Source organism: Lepidochelys kempii, chromosome 9 (assembly GCF_965140265.1).
Source record: "Lepidochelys kempii isolate rLepKem1 chromosome 9, rLepKem1.hap2, whole genome shotgun sequence".
NCBI classification, from domain to species: domain Eukaryota; kingdom Metazoa; phylum Chordata; order Testudines; family Cheloniidae; genus Lepidochelys; species Lepidochelys kempii.
This window is the reverse complement of record NC_133264.1, coordinates 79,623,272-79,639,205: the sequence shown is the minus strand read 5'-3', so window position 1 is coordinate 79,639,205 and position 15,934 is coordinate 79,623,272. Positions and strand designations below refer to the sequence as shown.

At 41.3% G+C, this 15,934-nt stretch overlaps 1 protein-coding gene across 1 annotated transcript in view; it reads right to left on the bottom strand.

Annotated features, from left to right (window-relative positions):
- LOC140917693 (heat shock factor protein 3-like) overlaps positions 1-15,934 on the bottom strand; it is a 50,604-nt gene that overhangs the window by 30,980 nt on the left and 3,690 nt on the right. The window contains exons 3-8 of the mRNA XM_073361004.1: positions 13,380-13,507; positions 11,678-11,802; positions 10,682-10,757; positions 9,257-9,318; positions 8,310-8,391; positions 7,888-8,015 (exon numbers count right to left, since the gene is read on the bottom strand). Of these exons, the coding sequence (XP_073217105.1) occupies positions 7,888-8,015; positions 8,310-8,391; positions 9,257-9,318; positions 10,682-10,757; positions 11,678-11,802; positions 13,380-13,507 (601 nt within the window). The remainder of the gene's footprint in view (positions 1-7,887; positions 8,016-8,309; positions 8,392-9,256; positions 9,319-10,681; positions 10,758-11,677; positions 11,803-13,379; positions 13,508-15,934) is intronic.

Below are 15,934 nucleotides of genomic sequence, written 5' to 3'. Positions count from 1 at the left end.
CATCTTGGCTAACAGCCATTGATGGACCTATCTTCCATAAACTTAATTCAATTCTTTTTTGAACCCAGTTATACTGCTGGCCATCACGGCATTCCACGGCAACAAGTTCCACAGGTTAGCTGTGTGTTGTATGAAAGTACTTCCTTTGTTTTAAACCTGCTGTATATTCATTTCATTAGATGACCCCAGTTCTTGTGTTATGTGATGGGGTAAATAACACTTCCTGATTCACTTCTTCCACACCAATCAAGATTTTATAGACCTCTATCATATTCCCTCTTGTATGTCTCTTTCCTAAGATGAACAGTCCCAATCTTTTCAACCTCTCCTTGTATGGAAGTTGTTCCATATTCCTAATCCTTTTTGTTGCCCTTCTCTTTACTTTTTCTAATTCTAACAAACCGCTTGAGATGGTGCGACCAGAACTGCACCCGATATTCAGGGTGTGGGTGTGCCATGGATTTATATAGTGGCATTATGATATTTTCTGTCTTATTGCCATCCCATTCCTAATGACTCCTAACATTGTTAACTTTTTAGGCTGACAAAGCACAATGAGCAGACGTTAGAACTACTCATGATGAGTCCAGGATTGTTATCACTCAAGAAAGCATTTAATTTAGACCCTATCCTTTTATATGTATAGTAAGGACTATATTTTCCAACTTGCACTACTTTGCATTTATCAACATTGAATTTCATCTGCTATTTTCTTGCCCACATACCCAGTTTTAGCAGATCCCTCTGGAACTCTTCACAGTCTGCTTTGAACTTAACCATCTTCAGTAATTTTGTATTGTCTGCAAACTTTGCCACCTTATTCTCTACTCCTTTTTCCAGATCATTAATGAATATGTTGAATCGTACTGGTCCCAGTACACATTGTTGGGGGGCGGGGGGAGGTGTCATTACCTGTCTCCACTCTGAACACTGACCATTTATTTCTAACCTTTTCCTCCTATCTTTTAGCCAGTTACTCATCCACTAAAGGACCTTCCCTCTTATCCTATTACTGCTTAGTTTCCTTAAGAGTCTTTGGTGTGGGATCTTGTCAAAAGCTTTCTGAAAGTCCAAGTACACTATATCACATCATAGAATATCAGGGTTGGAAGGGACCTCAGGAGGTCATCTAGTCCAACCCCCTGCTCAAAGCAGGGCCAATCTCCAATTTTTGCCCCAGATCCCTAAATGGCCCCAAGGATCGAAGTCACAACCCTGGGTTTAGCAGGCCAATGCTCAAACCACTGAGCTATGAGCTATATCCGCTAGAAGAGCAGCGAAGAGTCCTGTGGCACCTTATAGATTAACAGACATATGGGAGCATAAGCTTTTGTGGGTGAATACCCACTTTGTCGGATGCACGTAGTGGAAATTTCCAGAGGCAGGTATAAATATGCAAGCAAGAATCAGGTTAGGGATAACGAGGTTAGTTCAATCAGGGAGGATGAGGCCCTCTTCTAGCAGTTGAGGTGTGAACACCAAGGGAGGAGAAACTGCTCTTGTAGCTGGCTAGCCATTCAGTCTTTGTGGAATCCTGAGCTGATGGTGTCAAATTTGCAAATGAACCGAAGCTCAGCAGTTTCTCCTTGATGTGTGGTCCTGAAGTTTTTTTGCTGCAGGATGGCTACCTTTAAACCTGCTATTGTGGGTCCAGGGAGGTTGAGGTGTTCTCCTACAGGTTTTTGTATATTGCCATTCCTAATATCTGATTTGTGTCCATTTATCCTTTTATGTAGGGACTGTCCAGTTTGGCCAATGTACATAGAGGGGCATTGCTGGCACATGATGGCGTATATTACATTGGTGGACGTGCAGGTGAATGAACCGGTGATGGTGTGGCTGATCTGGTTAGGTCCTGTGATGGTGTTGCTGGTGTAGGTATGTGGGCAGAGTTGGCATCAAGGTTTGTTGCATGGATTGGTTCCTGAGTTAGAGTTACTATGGTGCAGTGTGTAGTTGCTGGTGAGAATATTCTTCAGGTCTGTGGGCGAGGACTGGCCTGCCTCCCAAGGCCTGTGAAAGTGAGGGATCGTTGTCCAGGATGGGTTGTAGATCACTGATGATGCATTGGAGAGGTTTTAGCTGAAGACTGTATGTGATGGCCAGTGGAGTTCTGTTGGTTTCTTTCTTGGGCTTGTCTTGCACTAGATCACCCATGTCCACATGCTTCTTGACACCCTCAAAGAATTCTAATGGATTGGTGAGGCATGCTTTCGCTTTACAAAAGCCACTTTGACTCTTCAACGTATTGTGTTCATGCTATGATAATTCTGTTCTTTACTACAGTTTCAATTAATTTGTCTGATACTGAAGTTAGACTTACAGGCCTGTAATTACATGGATTGCTTCTGGAGCCTTTAAAAAAAAAAAAAACAACACAACAGAAAAACCAGTGTTACATTTGTTACCTTCCCATCTGGCACAGCAGCTGATTTGAGTGATAGGTTACATACCACAATTAGTAGTTCTGCAATTTCATATTTGAGTTCCTTCAGAACTCTTGGGTGAATACCATCTGGTCCTTTTGACTTATTACTGTAACATTAATTAATTTGTTCAGAAACCTCCTCTACTGACATCTCAACTGGGACAGTTCCTCAGATCTGTCATCTAAAAAGAATGGCTCAGATGTGGGAATCTCCTTCACATCCTCTGCAGCAAAGACTAACACAAAGAATTAATTTAGCTTTTCCATAAATGGGTAGTCTTCCTTGAGTGCTCCGTTAGCACCTCAATTGTCCAGTGGCTCACTGGTTGCTCAGCAGGCTTCCTGCTTCTAACATACATAAAAAAAATTTGCTGTTAGTTTGTGTCTTTTGCTAATTGTTCTTCAAATTCTTGTTTGGCCTGCCTAATTTTATTTTTACACTTGACGTGCCAGAGTTTATGCTCCATTCCATTTTCCTCAGTAGGATTTGACTTCTAATTAAAAAAGAAAAATTATTTTTTTTTAAACTCTGTTTAGCCAGGGTGGCATTTTTTAGTCCTATTACCGGTTGGGTTTTTTTTAAAATTTGCATTTAGTTTGAGCCTCTATCGTAGAGTTTGGTTTTTTTAGAAATTTCTGTGCAGCTAGCAGGCATTTCATTCTTATGACTGTTCCCTTTAATTTACGTTTAACCAACCTCGCTATTTTTATATAGTTCTGCTTTTGACATGAAGTACTACTGTGGTGGGTTTCTTTCATATTTTCCACCCTGTAAAATGTAATTACACTATGGTCATTATTGAGTGGTTCAGCTATTGTAGAACTGATCAATGAAATTGTTTTTAATTGTTCACTTTATTAATATAATTTCACAAGCAAAGTTTTATGAATGAAACAACATTCATAAAACCAGTTACCCCAATAACTGGCTAACTGAGTTCCACTTTCAATCCAATTGCTGCTTAAATCGCTGAAACTTACACCATTTCAACATTGTAACTTCTGTTCACTGTTTGCCATTCCTTACACTTGTCCATATTGTAACTCAAACTCCATTTTAACTTGTCCCAAACTCCATTTTAAAATGCTCACTCCATTTTGTAAAAGCTTGCTGCAACCTTCATTTTTGCAAAACCCTGCTGCAATCTTATTAGTTTAGATGTGTGAATGAGGTATGTATGGATGATGGAATCAACCTCTAGCCCCAGCCTGTCCTGATGAAATAAAGTGTAAACACCAACGGCTGAAGATGCAGACAACAGCCCTGACAAAGCAAGAAGAGTCCACCCTAAAAGGAAAAGGGCAAAAGGACAAAAGTACAATTGAAGAAACATCAAAACCAAGTCCTAGGCTGACAGTCATGTCTGCAATTGACGGGTGATCAATCACACCAAAGACCTATAGACTCTGGATTCAAACTAAAGCCTACAAAAAGGATGGGTGAGATGGCAGACTTTGGAGGGTAACATTCTGCTGCCAACATGGAAGGGCATCGGTGTATGCCCAAAAGAGACCCAGCTCTTCCTTGTGCCCAGCTTTCCTGGCCAGTTAGCCACCACAAGCTACGAACCCAAGAAGGCCAATGGCATTTTGGGATGTATAAGTAGGGGCATAGCGAGCAGATCGAGGGACGTGATCGTTCCCCTCTATTCGACATTGGTGAGGCCTCATCTGGAGTACTGTGTCCAGTTTTGGGCCCCACACTTCAAGAAGGATGTGGATAATTTGGAGAGAGTCCAGCGAAGGGCAACAAAAATGATTAGGGGTCTGGAACACATGACTTATGAGGAGAGGCTGAGGGAGCTGGGATTGTTTAGCCTGCAGAAGAGAAGAATGAGGGGGGATTTGATAGCTGCTTTCAACTACCTGAAAGGGGGTTCCAAAGAGGATGGCTCTAGACTGTTCTCAATGGTAGCAGATGACAGAACGAGGAGTAATGGTCTCAAGTTGCAGTGGGGGAGGTTTAGATTGGATATTAGGAAAAACTTTTTCACTAAGAGGGTGGTGAAACACTGGAATGCGTTACCTAGGGAGGTGGTAGAATCTCCTTCCTTAGAGGTTTTTAAGGTCAGGCTTGATAAAGCCCTGGCTGGGATGATTTAACTGGGAATTGGTCCTGCTTCGAGCAGGGGGTTGGACTAGATGACCTTCTGGGGTCCCTTCCAACCCTGATATTCTATGATTCTATGAACCCAGCCACGAACTCAGCTACATTCAGGACTGGTAACTATACAGCAGCTGCAGAACATTTTTATATATATATATATAATATATATATTACACATATACACACACACAGAGTTATTAGTCATAAATCAAATTGTATTATAATAAATGTGACATCTTCTCTCGTCCCCTGAAACGATCCTGTTTAGTTTTATCTGTGTAACACTATTAGACCAAATTCTGTTCTCCACTTAGGACTAAATCAAGAATTGAATCATAGAATATCAGGGTTGGAAGGGACCCCAGAAGGTCATCTAGTCCAACCCCCTGCTCAAAGCAGGACCAATTCCCAGTTAAATCATCCCAGCCAGGGCTTTGTCAAGCCTGACCTTAAAAACCTCTAAGGAAGGAGATTCTACCACCTCCCTAGGTAACGCATTCCAGTGTTTCACCACCCTCTTAGTGAAAAAGTTTTTCCTAATATCCAATCTAAACCTCCCCCACTGCAACTTGAGACCATTACTCCTCGTTCTGTCATCTGCTACCATTGAGAACAGTCTAGAGCCATCCTCTTTGGAACCCCCTTTCAGGTAGTTGAAAGCAGCTATCAAATCCCCCCTCATTCTTCTCTTCTGCAGGCTAAACAAGCCCAGCTCCCTCAGCCTCTCCTCATAAGTCATGTGTTCCAGTCCCCTAATCATTTTTGTTGCCCTTCGCTGGACTCTCTCCAATTTATCCACATCCTTCTTGAAGTGTGGGGCCCAAAACTGGACACAGTACTCCAGATGAGGCCTCACCAATGTCGAATAGCTTCTCCCCTTGCTGGTTCCAGGACTAGCTGCTCCAAGCAGCAGTCATTAATGGGGTCTTGAAATTTTATCTCTGCGTCCCATCCTGAGGGGACATGTACTCAGTCAATATGGGGCTCATCAAAATCCCCATCGTGCTTTCTGACTTTGCAGCCTCACTAATCTTCCTGAACATTTCACAATCACACTTCCTAGTCAGGTGGCTGGTAGTATATGCCTACTGCTACATTCCTGTTGTTATGATACAGTTAGTGTCAAATATAGTAAAATCATGAATGATTCAACTATATTTGACACTATGCTCTCTTTCACATATATTGCAACTCCCTCACCAGCACGACCTACTCTGTTCATTCCTATATGTTTTATACTCTGCTGTAATCATGTCCCATTGATTATCATTCTATTATCATTCTGTGATGCCTATTAAATGAAAATATTGACATAACAGACACTCTAGCTCATAGTATTTAGATTTCTAGCATTTGTAGATAAGCATTTTTAAAATTTGTCAATATTCAGTTGTCTGCTTCATAGATCACAGAATATCAGGGTTGGAAGGGACCTCAGGTCATCTAGTCCAACCCCCTGCTCAAAGCAGGACCAATCCCCAATTTTTGCCCCAGATCCCAAATGGCCCCCTAAAGGATTGAACTCACAACCCTAGGTTTAGCAGGCCAATGCTCAAACCACTGAGCTATCCCTCCCCCCTATGTAACGTAATAGAATGGAACTCTGCCATTTGACTGACTCTGCCAACTACTATCCTCTCCTCTTTATTAGGAAAGACCATCTCCTTTAATAAATCCTCCCCTAAGGGAAGTCTCTATCTGAATCAGGTGCTCTTCTGCACATGTTGACTTTCCCCAGCCCTTTGTTTTGAAAACTTCTCTACTACCTTTTTAATTGTACATGCCAGCAACCTGGTTTTGTTTTGGTTTAGATAGAACCCATCCATCCTGTATAGGCTCCTACTTTCCCTGAAAACTTCCCCCATTCCTAATAAACCTGAATCCCTCCTCCCAACACCATCATTTCATCCACTCATTGAGATCCTAAAGTTCTACTGTCTAACTGGCCCTGCATGTGGAACAGGAAGCATTTCAGAGAATGCTACCATGGAGTCCTGGACTTCAATCTCTTACCTGACAGTCTAAATCCAGCCTCCATGACCTCTCCCCTACCTTCCCCAACTATCAATATTTCTACTAATCAAATCACCCACTACAATTACCTGTCTCTTCCTAATAACTGGGGTTCCCTTGCCCAGGGGGGTATCCACAATGTGAAAGGATACTGTGACATCACCTGGAAGAAGGGTTCACTCCATCTTGATGGCCTTCTTCCCTGAGATTTTCATCCTCCTCAACAGCATAGAGGCTGTCAGATTTCCCATTACAAGCTTTAATATCTCAGTTCTCAATGCCTTTTATTTAAGTCTAACAGATTAAATCCTTTGAGTGCTCAATTCATCATTCCAGGCCCTTGTAAAATTAGTGAAAATACCCTTATAAAAGGAGAGGTGGAGAATCACTTATTATAGCTTAGATAATGCACTATAACAGAACATTCTATTTTGAAGAACTGGAGTAGTATCTGAAGACATGAGCTGAAAAAAATCCTCCCTAAAAATGGGAGATCATGCTAGACTTGAACTACAAAGCTTTGAAGGGAGACTGCATTTGGTATTGGTTGCCGACAACTGTGTGGCTTAGGACTTTGTAAGACATGCAGATTGAGAGAAAGAGAAACCATGTGTTTCAAAGACTCCATGCTTTACATGGTTCCTCATTCAGCATGCAGGGACAAGGGATTTTCTTTAGGAACAAAGATCTCTTTTCCCTGGGCTGAGACACACAAGAAACATTGACCTTCCTTTTACTTTTGGCATAGTTTCTAAAGACGAAGATTGCCAAATTTACAAACATTTGTTAGGTGACTACATTGGAGTCTTCAGCCAATACAGTAACTGAGTCCCACCTTCAGATCATCATGGCCCCATTTGGCTGTTTTATATTGTTCCTCCCAAATATTCTACAAGAGTCTGAGGTTGCAGGCTGGAGGTTTTCCTCCACCCCACTTATTTAACTGTTATGTAGAATCAAGGTAACTGCCCAGACTTGGGTAACAACTCTAAGGTTTGCTTTAGATATTATCGTACCAGGGCCTCAGCATGTAAGAGCCTGAGCATGTGCTTAATTTTAAGCAGGTAAATAGTCCCACAGAATTCAACTCAAGGTGTTTACTTTGATTCAAATCAGACCATTTCCATGTTTAAAGAGAAGAACCCACTTAAGTGCTTTGCTTAGTGTCCAAATGATCTTCATGTTTTCTAACAGCTTTTAAAAACAAACCAACCTGTAATGCACTGAATATATTTAAAGATTTGTCTAGGCTGTTACATTTTTAGATTCAAGCAGTGCCACTTAGGTTATCATGACAAGTATTAAAAATGTCTGAATACGGTCACATTCTCATTCATACCCATCACTTCCGCTTGTATGCACTAGAGAGAGCAGCTCATCAGTGGCATCATCCACAGTATTGGTGACATCTTGAATAATGATGCCTGTATCATTTTCACCGTTTGGATCATGTTCAGAAATAGCCACCTGCATGCCACAGGAAACAATATAAAGAAAAAAAAAATCAATCATCCGGCATATTAAGGTCTCAGTCTTTAATTCTTGTTGCAATTGGTGTTCCACATTTAGACTTTTTTTTTTTTTTTAACATCAAACTCTGTATTTCCATTGTTTTGAGGACATAGCAATAGCTTTAACATTTTCTATATCAGAATCAGAAATGTTTCACCCAAAGTTGAGCAATCTTGCAACCATAATATCCTCAACAGACCATACAATGACAAACACATCCATTATCCTAAATGCCCCCTCAAAATTTACCGCATTGCCATGCTCCACAGGTAGGTGAATATACTGCCGGCTGAATTTAGAAGGTGAGGCACCTGACGCATCTGTTAGAGATCTGAGAAGAAAAAAAAATATATATATATATATATATATATATATATATATATATATATATATAGCTGTAATGCATAGTTAAGAATAGGAGCACAAGTCATAGTAATGCCCGATTTCACATACTTGCTTATGTAGAATCGCAGCAGCATTTGCTAAGGGCACCTAGGAAGGGACTAATATTTAAGAGATTCAAAGCCATCAAACAGTTGGTGTAAAATGCTTGCTTTCATTACTGTTATCCTCATCCTTTGTAGTTTTGTCTCTCTCTCACACACACACTTGTTTTATTGAATAAGAGGGAAAACTCTTGGGGGCAGGCATAATTTTTTCACATGCTTTGCCCAGCATAAACAGGGTTCTGACACTGCAATACAAATGATAATAAATAAATAAGAATGAGAAGGAATTTGCTCATATTTGCTTTGAAAAGAGTCTGGACAGAAAAACTTGGACAGCAACTCTTAGGACAAGCTCTTCATAGCCCCACAACATAAAAACCACAGAATCACAAAGCCGCATTTCAATTAGCAGAGCTACAATTTTAACAGTAACCAAAAAAAAAAAGGGCACATGCAAAATTCAGAAGAAGCCTGCACTGGCAGCACAGTTAGGAAGACACACGTCCCACCGCTGTTTCTTTCTCACATGCATATAGACAGACATGCGCCACCCGTCTTTCTGAGAGAGAGCGGTGGTGTTATGGTCCAAAAAAGTAAAATCTTTCAAAAGTCTCCATTTACGAAATTTGATGACTTGGTTTTAAAAAAAAAAGAATGAGCTAGGAAAGGAGGGAAAAATAATAAAAGTAAGTGTTTAAGGGACCTTTACAAGAGCTCTTTGGCCATCAAATAGTCAAAATTAGTTACCTTTTTCTCTTGACTCCCACAATGTAGTTTCCTCTTATCAAACTTAGTATAAATTGAAGGATCTGAGGAAAGAAAAGAAAATGTGATCAAATGGATGGATACCAAGAATCGACTCAGTATCAATGTATAGGCTTCTCTACAAAATTATCAGCAGAGAGTAGATGTGTTAGAGATAAATACTACCAATTGGCGTGACTGTCTTTAGATTAAGGAAAAAAAAAAATAAGAGGGCCCCCAAAATTAGATCATCCCAGGTAGGTGAATTAACAGTTAAAAAAAATATTTCTTTGAAGTATGAAGTATTAACAATCACCACAGACAGGATACAGACCAGACAGACCATGAAGTTCTTTCAGCAGGACAATTCCTAAATTTTCAGTGTCAAAAATCTTCACTGCCAGAATTTAGCAGCCTTGCTCTCCTGGTCTTCAAGATCCTCCATAGATCTTGTAGCCCACAAAAGCTTATGCTCAAATAAATTTGTTAGTTTCTAAGGTGCCACAAGTACTCCTGTTCCTTTTTCATAAATTTAGTTGTACTCGTTCACAATTTCATGATTTTCTATTCTCCACCAAGGGTCCCTGCAGTTCCCAAATCCCACACTCTGGCCTGATGTACATTTAAAAGCTTTGATGGCATAGCTATCTATTCCAGTTAGGAGTGTAGGAAAGAACAAAAACAAAAAACCACACACATCACATCTCTAATCGACACAGCTATGCCAGCAAAAGTCTTAAGGTAGATGCTGTCCTTTTGCTGGCATAAAGCTGAGGGTGCGCTGGTAGAACTATACCAGCAAACCCTTTCTGGTGTAGACAAAGCCTCTATTCTCCCCATTTCTACTGTGAACAGCAAGGTTTTCTCCCAGGTCCTGTATGGGACAGGCCCAGTGCACCTCTATGCACCACATATACTTCAAATCCCTGGTTTAGGACCTAAACAATCCACCTTCATTCAGCCTCCTAATTTTCCCACATGCTCAATCATTTTCCCTGAAACTTTCCCTGAACACTCCTCTTGAAATTCTCTGCCCCACTTCCCGCTGGATGTATAGTAACTGTGATTGCTTTTCCTAGGGTGGGTTAATATGGCCTGTCTCTTGCAGAGTTAAGACGGGGGGTGGGGGTGTGTGCGCGCAGGGGGGTGAGTTAATATCTTTTATTGGACCACCTTCTGTTGGTGAGAGAAGAGCTGAAGAAGAGCTCTGTGTAAGCTCAAAAGCTTGTCTCTTGCCAACAGAAGGTGGTCCAATAAAAGATATTACCTCACCTACCTTGTTTCTCGAATACCCTGGAACCAACACAGCTACAACAACAATGCTCGTATAACAGCATCATCTGTCATTCTACATAATGAAAGAATGCCATGGAATGTCACCGACAGGCAGGAATAAGGATCGTAGCACTGAAGAGGCTGCAATGGTACCTTAGACAACAGCTTCTGTTGTTGGCTGTGCTTCTGCCTTAGAACAGCCACTTCTTTCCACAGGGCTTTATTTTCCCTACAACACAGAATAAATCAGGTGGGAGGGATGAACAGAGTTTACTTCCTATGCTCTAGTTGCACAGTTTCCACAGTTTATACTAGCCTGAGGGACTGAAGACAACATTCCTTCCCTGTGTAACTGGGAATCAGTGACTCAGACCCACCAATCCAGACTCTGGGTTAAACTCGCTCCATCCTCCATCAGGCTGGACCAACCAATTGGTACTGGGGATTTTCACATCCTCTGCTGCTCAGCCACTCATTTTGGTCTGAGGTGTCCATCCAAAGCCTCCTGAGGTACCTATGCTCATAGCTTTCTTCTAACTGGTCATCACTGTGTGATGCTCAGAGAAGGAGAGGCTCAGCGTAGCAAGGACCATCTCAGAGCAATCTGAATGACTACTTCAAAGAAACACAAAAGAATGTTTAGCAGGGGATGAAAATACTTACCAACTTTGGTTGGTGCTGCTTGCTTGTCAGAGGTCAGAACGGGATAACCCAGTGTCCATAGGAATGGATCTGCAGGAACAGAGAGACTAGGACATGCAAATTCAACTTACACCTGACCTCCTCTCACACAACCACAACTGACCCTGTTTTGTATTTAGGAAGACTAAGTCATTTCCTGCTGCAATCGTCAACTAGAACACAAACATTGGCATGGATTCTGAGACTAGTAATCAAACTGAAATTGCATGAGTGTTAACAGATTCACAGTCCCAGGCTCTGCATACTGGAGTTGCTGAGCCATGTAGGTAAATGAAACACAGAAAACTGGAACATGGATTATTCAAAGGAAAGTATAGGACAATAATTAAGCTATATGCTTTTGATTAATATGAAACTCCTAAGCTAGGAAACTAAAGTTTGGGTCCATTAATTAGATACAATCAATGTCCAAAATATATATTCATCTGAAATATAGACATCATCTACCTCCTCATACTAGCCAGTCTGACATCCATGTTGTTCTGTTGCTCTCTCATTTCCTGGACTTCAGAAAGCACTTTCTGTAAATCTTCCGAACAGACTCGGAGATCCTCTGCTCTCACTGCAGACACCTAAAATGGAATTGGGTTGCAGGTGCTTTATTAAGGTCTATACTTCATGTATTTCATTTTTATAAGGAACAGTACAATTTGATTGATTCTGCAGAAGAACAGTGTCTGGACTGCCCCGATGGATTAGGTAAAACTGAACTATAAACTCATGCTTCGGTGCATGAGAGATCACACCAGTGCAGACACAACCTACTACTGATCATTCACGCTTGTTCCCTAAAGAAACAATATTCCACAATCTTTAGATCCTTTTAGCCTTAAATGCATACAGAATCAGGAAGCCAAAAGGAGTGTGGCTATCATGGTAGGGTGGGTATTTAACACCATGCATCATGCTGAAAGTTTAGCACAGATTCAGTCTTCTCCCCTCAAGGACTCTCTATATTACTGAGATGAAAATTTGCCAATACTGCTAGAGTACAAACCTGCTGTAATCAGAAAGCTACAAAAAAAACCCTTCTTATTGCACATTATAGACTCTGAAACCAGCCCATATCACAATAACAAGGCAGCAAGGTAGAAGTTTACTGGGATCTAGATAGTTGTATTTAGAGTAGCAACTAGATAATCCAGAATTACCAGGTGTGGACTAGAGACTTAATTCTTTCCCATCTCTATGATTCTATGCTAATGTGGCTGCAGATGCTAATAATCAGTAATATACTAGAGATTAACATGCATACTTGGTATCCTGATCAAAATGCATTTTGATCCTGCCTGCTTCATTCTAACCACAGCACCAGTTCCCAGAGAACCTTGTGTCTCCAGGTTAGAGTAACGGTAACGGTCTTAGGAGACGACGTGAGCCAACTATTCCAACATACTCGCTCTGTGGAACCAGAAAATAGGTTTTGCCCAAAAAAGCTAACAATTGTAGGAAATAGGGAGGGCGGGGGTGTGTGTGAAGGGAGGAGATGCCAGATGTGAAGGGAGGAGATACACAGAGAATATGAAAAAAAACCTGGATTTGTGCTGGAAATGGCCCACCTGATGATCACTTTAGATAAGCTATTACCAGCAGGACAGTGGGGTGGGAGGAGGTATTTTTTCATATTCTCTGTGTATATATAAAGTCTGCTGCAGTTTCCACGGCATGCATCTGATGAAGTGAGCTGTAGCTCACGAAAGCTCATGCTCAAATAAATTGGTTAGTCTCTAAGGTGCCACAAGTACTCCTTTTCTTTTTGCGAATACAGACTAACACGGCTGTTACTCTGAAAGACAGACTCAGTGTGCGAGTTTAGTATGTGGAAAAAAGTGCACTAGGTTGATGGCCCTGCAGACTAAGGTCATCTGTTTTTCCTCAGGAGAGGTACAACATAAATGGGGCAAGCGTCCTCTACATTACACCAGGATAACCTGAAGGGGCCGCATGTGGAATTCAGTCTATATGGCAATACCCAATCCTCAGATTATCTGTTGAACAGGGTAGCAGAAAAAAAAAATCTGTGCACAAGTGAGACCGTGCTTTTTTTGGTCATGCAGAATTTGTTGGCTAGGAAGTAGACTAAGACCCAACAGCTTATTCCACATAAACTACCTTTGATAAAAGAATGAATACGCTCAGTGCACTATACCTTTCGTTTGATGTTTTCCAGTAGGTTTGCTTTCCCTTGTTTAAAGAAAGGGTGCTGGAATTCAATGGCTGCATTCTTCTCTGCTGTAATCATACCATTCTCCAAGGCAATCACTTTCCTGAACCCATCTGTTGAGGAAAGATTAGAGCACTAATTTCTCTCAGCAGCCAAAAGGAAATTCAAAACATGCAGTTAAACAATAAAAACCAAATCCAAGTAAGATGATAATAGCTGTAGCATGTAAGAATAAAGTTAACAAAAGCAGGACCTGAAAGAGACCAAATAACCTTTCCCCAGCCCTCAGCCACTTGACCGATGCTGAACTTCACAGCCAGAGAATGCACCTGCAGTACTATGGAGTGTAACGACATGGGCTAACAGATTCCATTCCCAGGGAATGAAAGTGGATGTTGTTTGGAAAGCAGGCATGGTATAGGACTGGGAGGAAAGAGCTGAACAGTGATTTCCAAGGAATCATGGAAGTTAGAGAGAGACATGACCTGTTAGGATACCTTGGGTAAATACCTGGCCCAACTGAAGTATATGGGAGTTTTACCATGGACTTAAATGGAGCCATGATTTTACCCATTGTTCATCTCTCGCTCTTACCCTCACATGGCAACTGAATGCATCAGAAACTGCATCTTCACGTATTACCCTCGATTAGCAAAATAATGTAGGGAAGGGAGAGGAGAACAGCCCAGGGGAGAGTTAGGCTCAGTTTATGTATGAACACACACATGTGCCGCTCTCCCCACATCACTCAGCAGGAAAGCAGCATGTCTGCTCTAAAAATAGCATGGTGGCATTGTGTTCTACTTCCATCAGTGCCATAAATACTATGATGAGGATGCAGAGCACACTCTTGAGGGGTAATATGGGTTCTTGCTACTCCCAACCTAAGTTTCCAACGTAAACAACAACATCGTCTGGTTACCAGGATACAGCTCTCTGGGTAACAAGTCTGAAAACTGCACTCAACGCCTGGCTGGGCCCAGCAGGAATATCAAGCCCCATACATCTGTGTTTCTTTGTGGGACAGGGGAGCTTTTACATGTTTAAATCCAGTCTTGCCACAAGATAACTAGTAACTGTTTATTTAATCCTTGGATGCTCAGAGGTCATCCACTTCACCCTAAATGCCAAGAGATTAACAGATCCCCTCATCTCCTACATCCAATATAGAATCTAACCATCAGAGATGTGGACAAGTCTGTACAAATCTACTCAGCCAAGGGCAGAGTTCCTTCGTCACTTCCCAACATAATCCAAGGGAATGTTGTGAAATGACTAAATCCCAGTATCATTCCGTCAAGCCACTGCAAATCTGTTTCTTCTGCAAGTCTTTTAATCCTTTCCCTTCAAAAAGGGGTCTGAAATAATGAAATACCTTCCTTTCATTCGTGACAAGGGAGGCTCTCCAAAGTAAAGAGTGCTTTTGTTTGCAGTGATCAGGAACATTCAGTAGCTGACTCCTCCAGTTCACGGACATAGTTCCTAAAGAATTATACCCCAGGGAAGGGTCACAGGTAAGCAGAGCTATGTGAGTAACTGATTTTTTGGCTCATTGGCCCAATTGGAGTGGGGAGGAAGAAACACAAGCAACCCTCTCCCCCAAAAAACCCACAAACCAAAACAGTTTGTTCCTGGGTCAAACAACATGTTTCATTGGAGGGGGCGGAGGGTTGGGGGTGTGTGTGTGTGTGTGCAAACCTTTAATGAAATTGAAGCAAAATTCTAAATGAAAAGTTGTTTTGAACTGAGAGAAATCAAAACATTCTGAAAGCGTGGAGACACAACATCTTGATTTTTGGATTTTGTTCTTTCCCAATCGAAACAGAATAGTGAATTCAACATGAACTTGTGGAAATGTTTCTATTGACTCAAATTTGCATTTGTTGTCAAAAATAAATTTCATCCAGCTCTTCTGATAAGTCTGGGACTTCCCCATGGTACCCTACTCTTTTTCCTGGGGTTACACAACATAGTCTTACTGAAAATTTTAAAGTGATAAACACTGGAAGTTTCACTAAGGGTAGTTTTTCTATATCGTTTCCATCTCCAGTTGTCCCATGAAGTATTCCAGCTACCAGACAACAACCTGTTTGTTCTGCAGCATAGCACTGTATTGTGTCTTTGGAGCAGAACCTCATTCAGCCTTGGCTGAGGAACTGTATAGGGCATACATTTATGGTGTTATAAGAAGAACAATGCACCATACTTTCAAGGAGGGCGTTAAAAAAAAGCTGCTTATGAATGAGGAACTTAATCCAGCTGATGTATCAATGTGACTAATCCTGTTTCAACATAACCATGCCGCACAGACTAGAACATTTTGTCTTCCAAAAGACAAATGCATGTGTGTACATATAGCCTTTCTTCCTTTTAAATATTTATAAGTTTAGTACTCACGAAAATGCAGTATTAATAGCACTAGCTGGAGCCAAATATAGAATGCAAGCATCCCCTGCACAGCTCTGACAATATACATCATCCCAAACAACATTCTCTGTTATTTTAGCTCTGGATCCTCTTGAGCAGAGACCAACTATAGC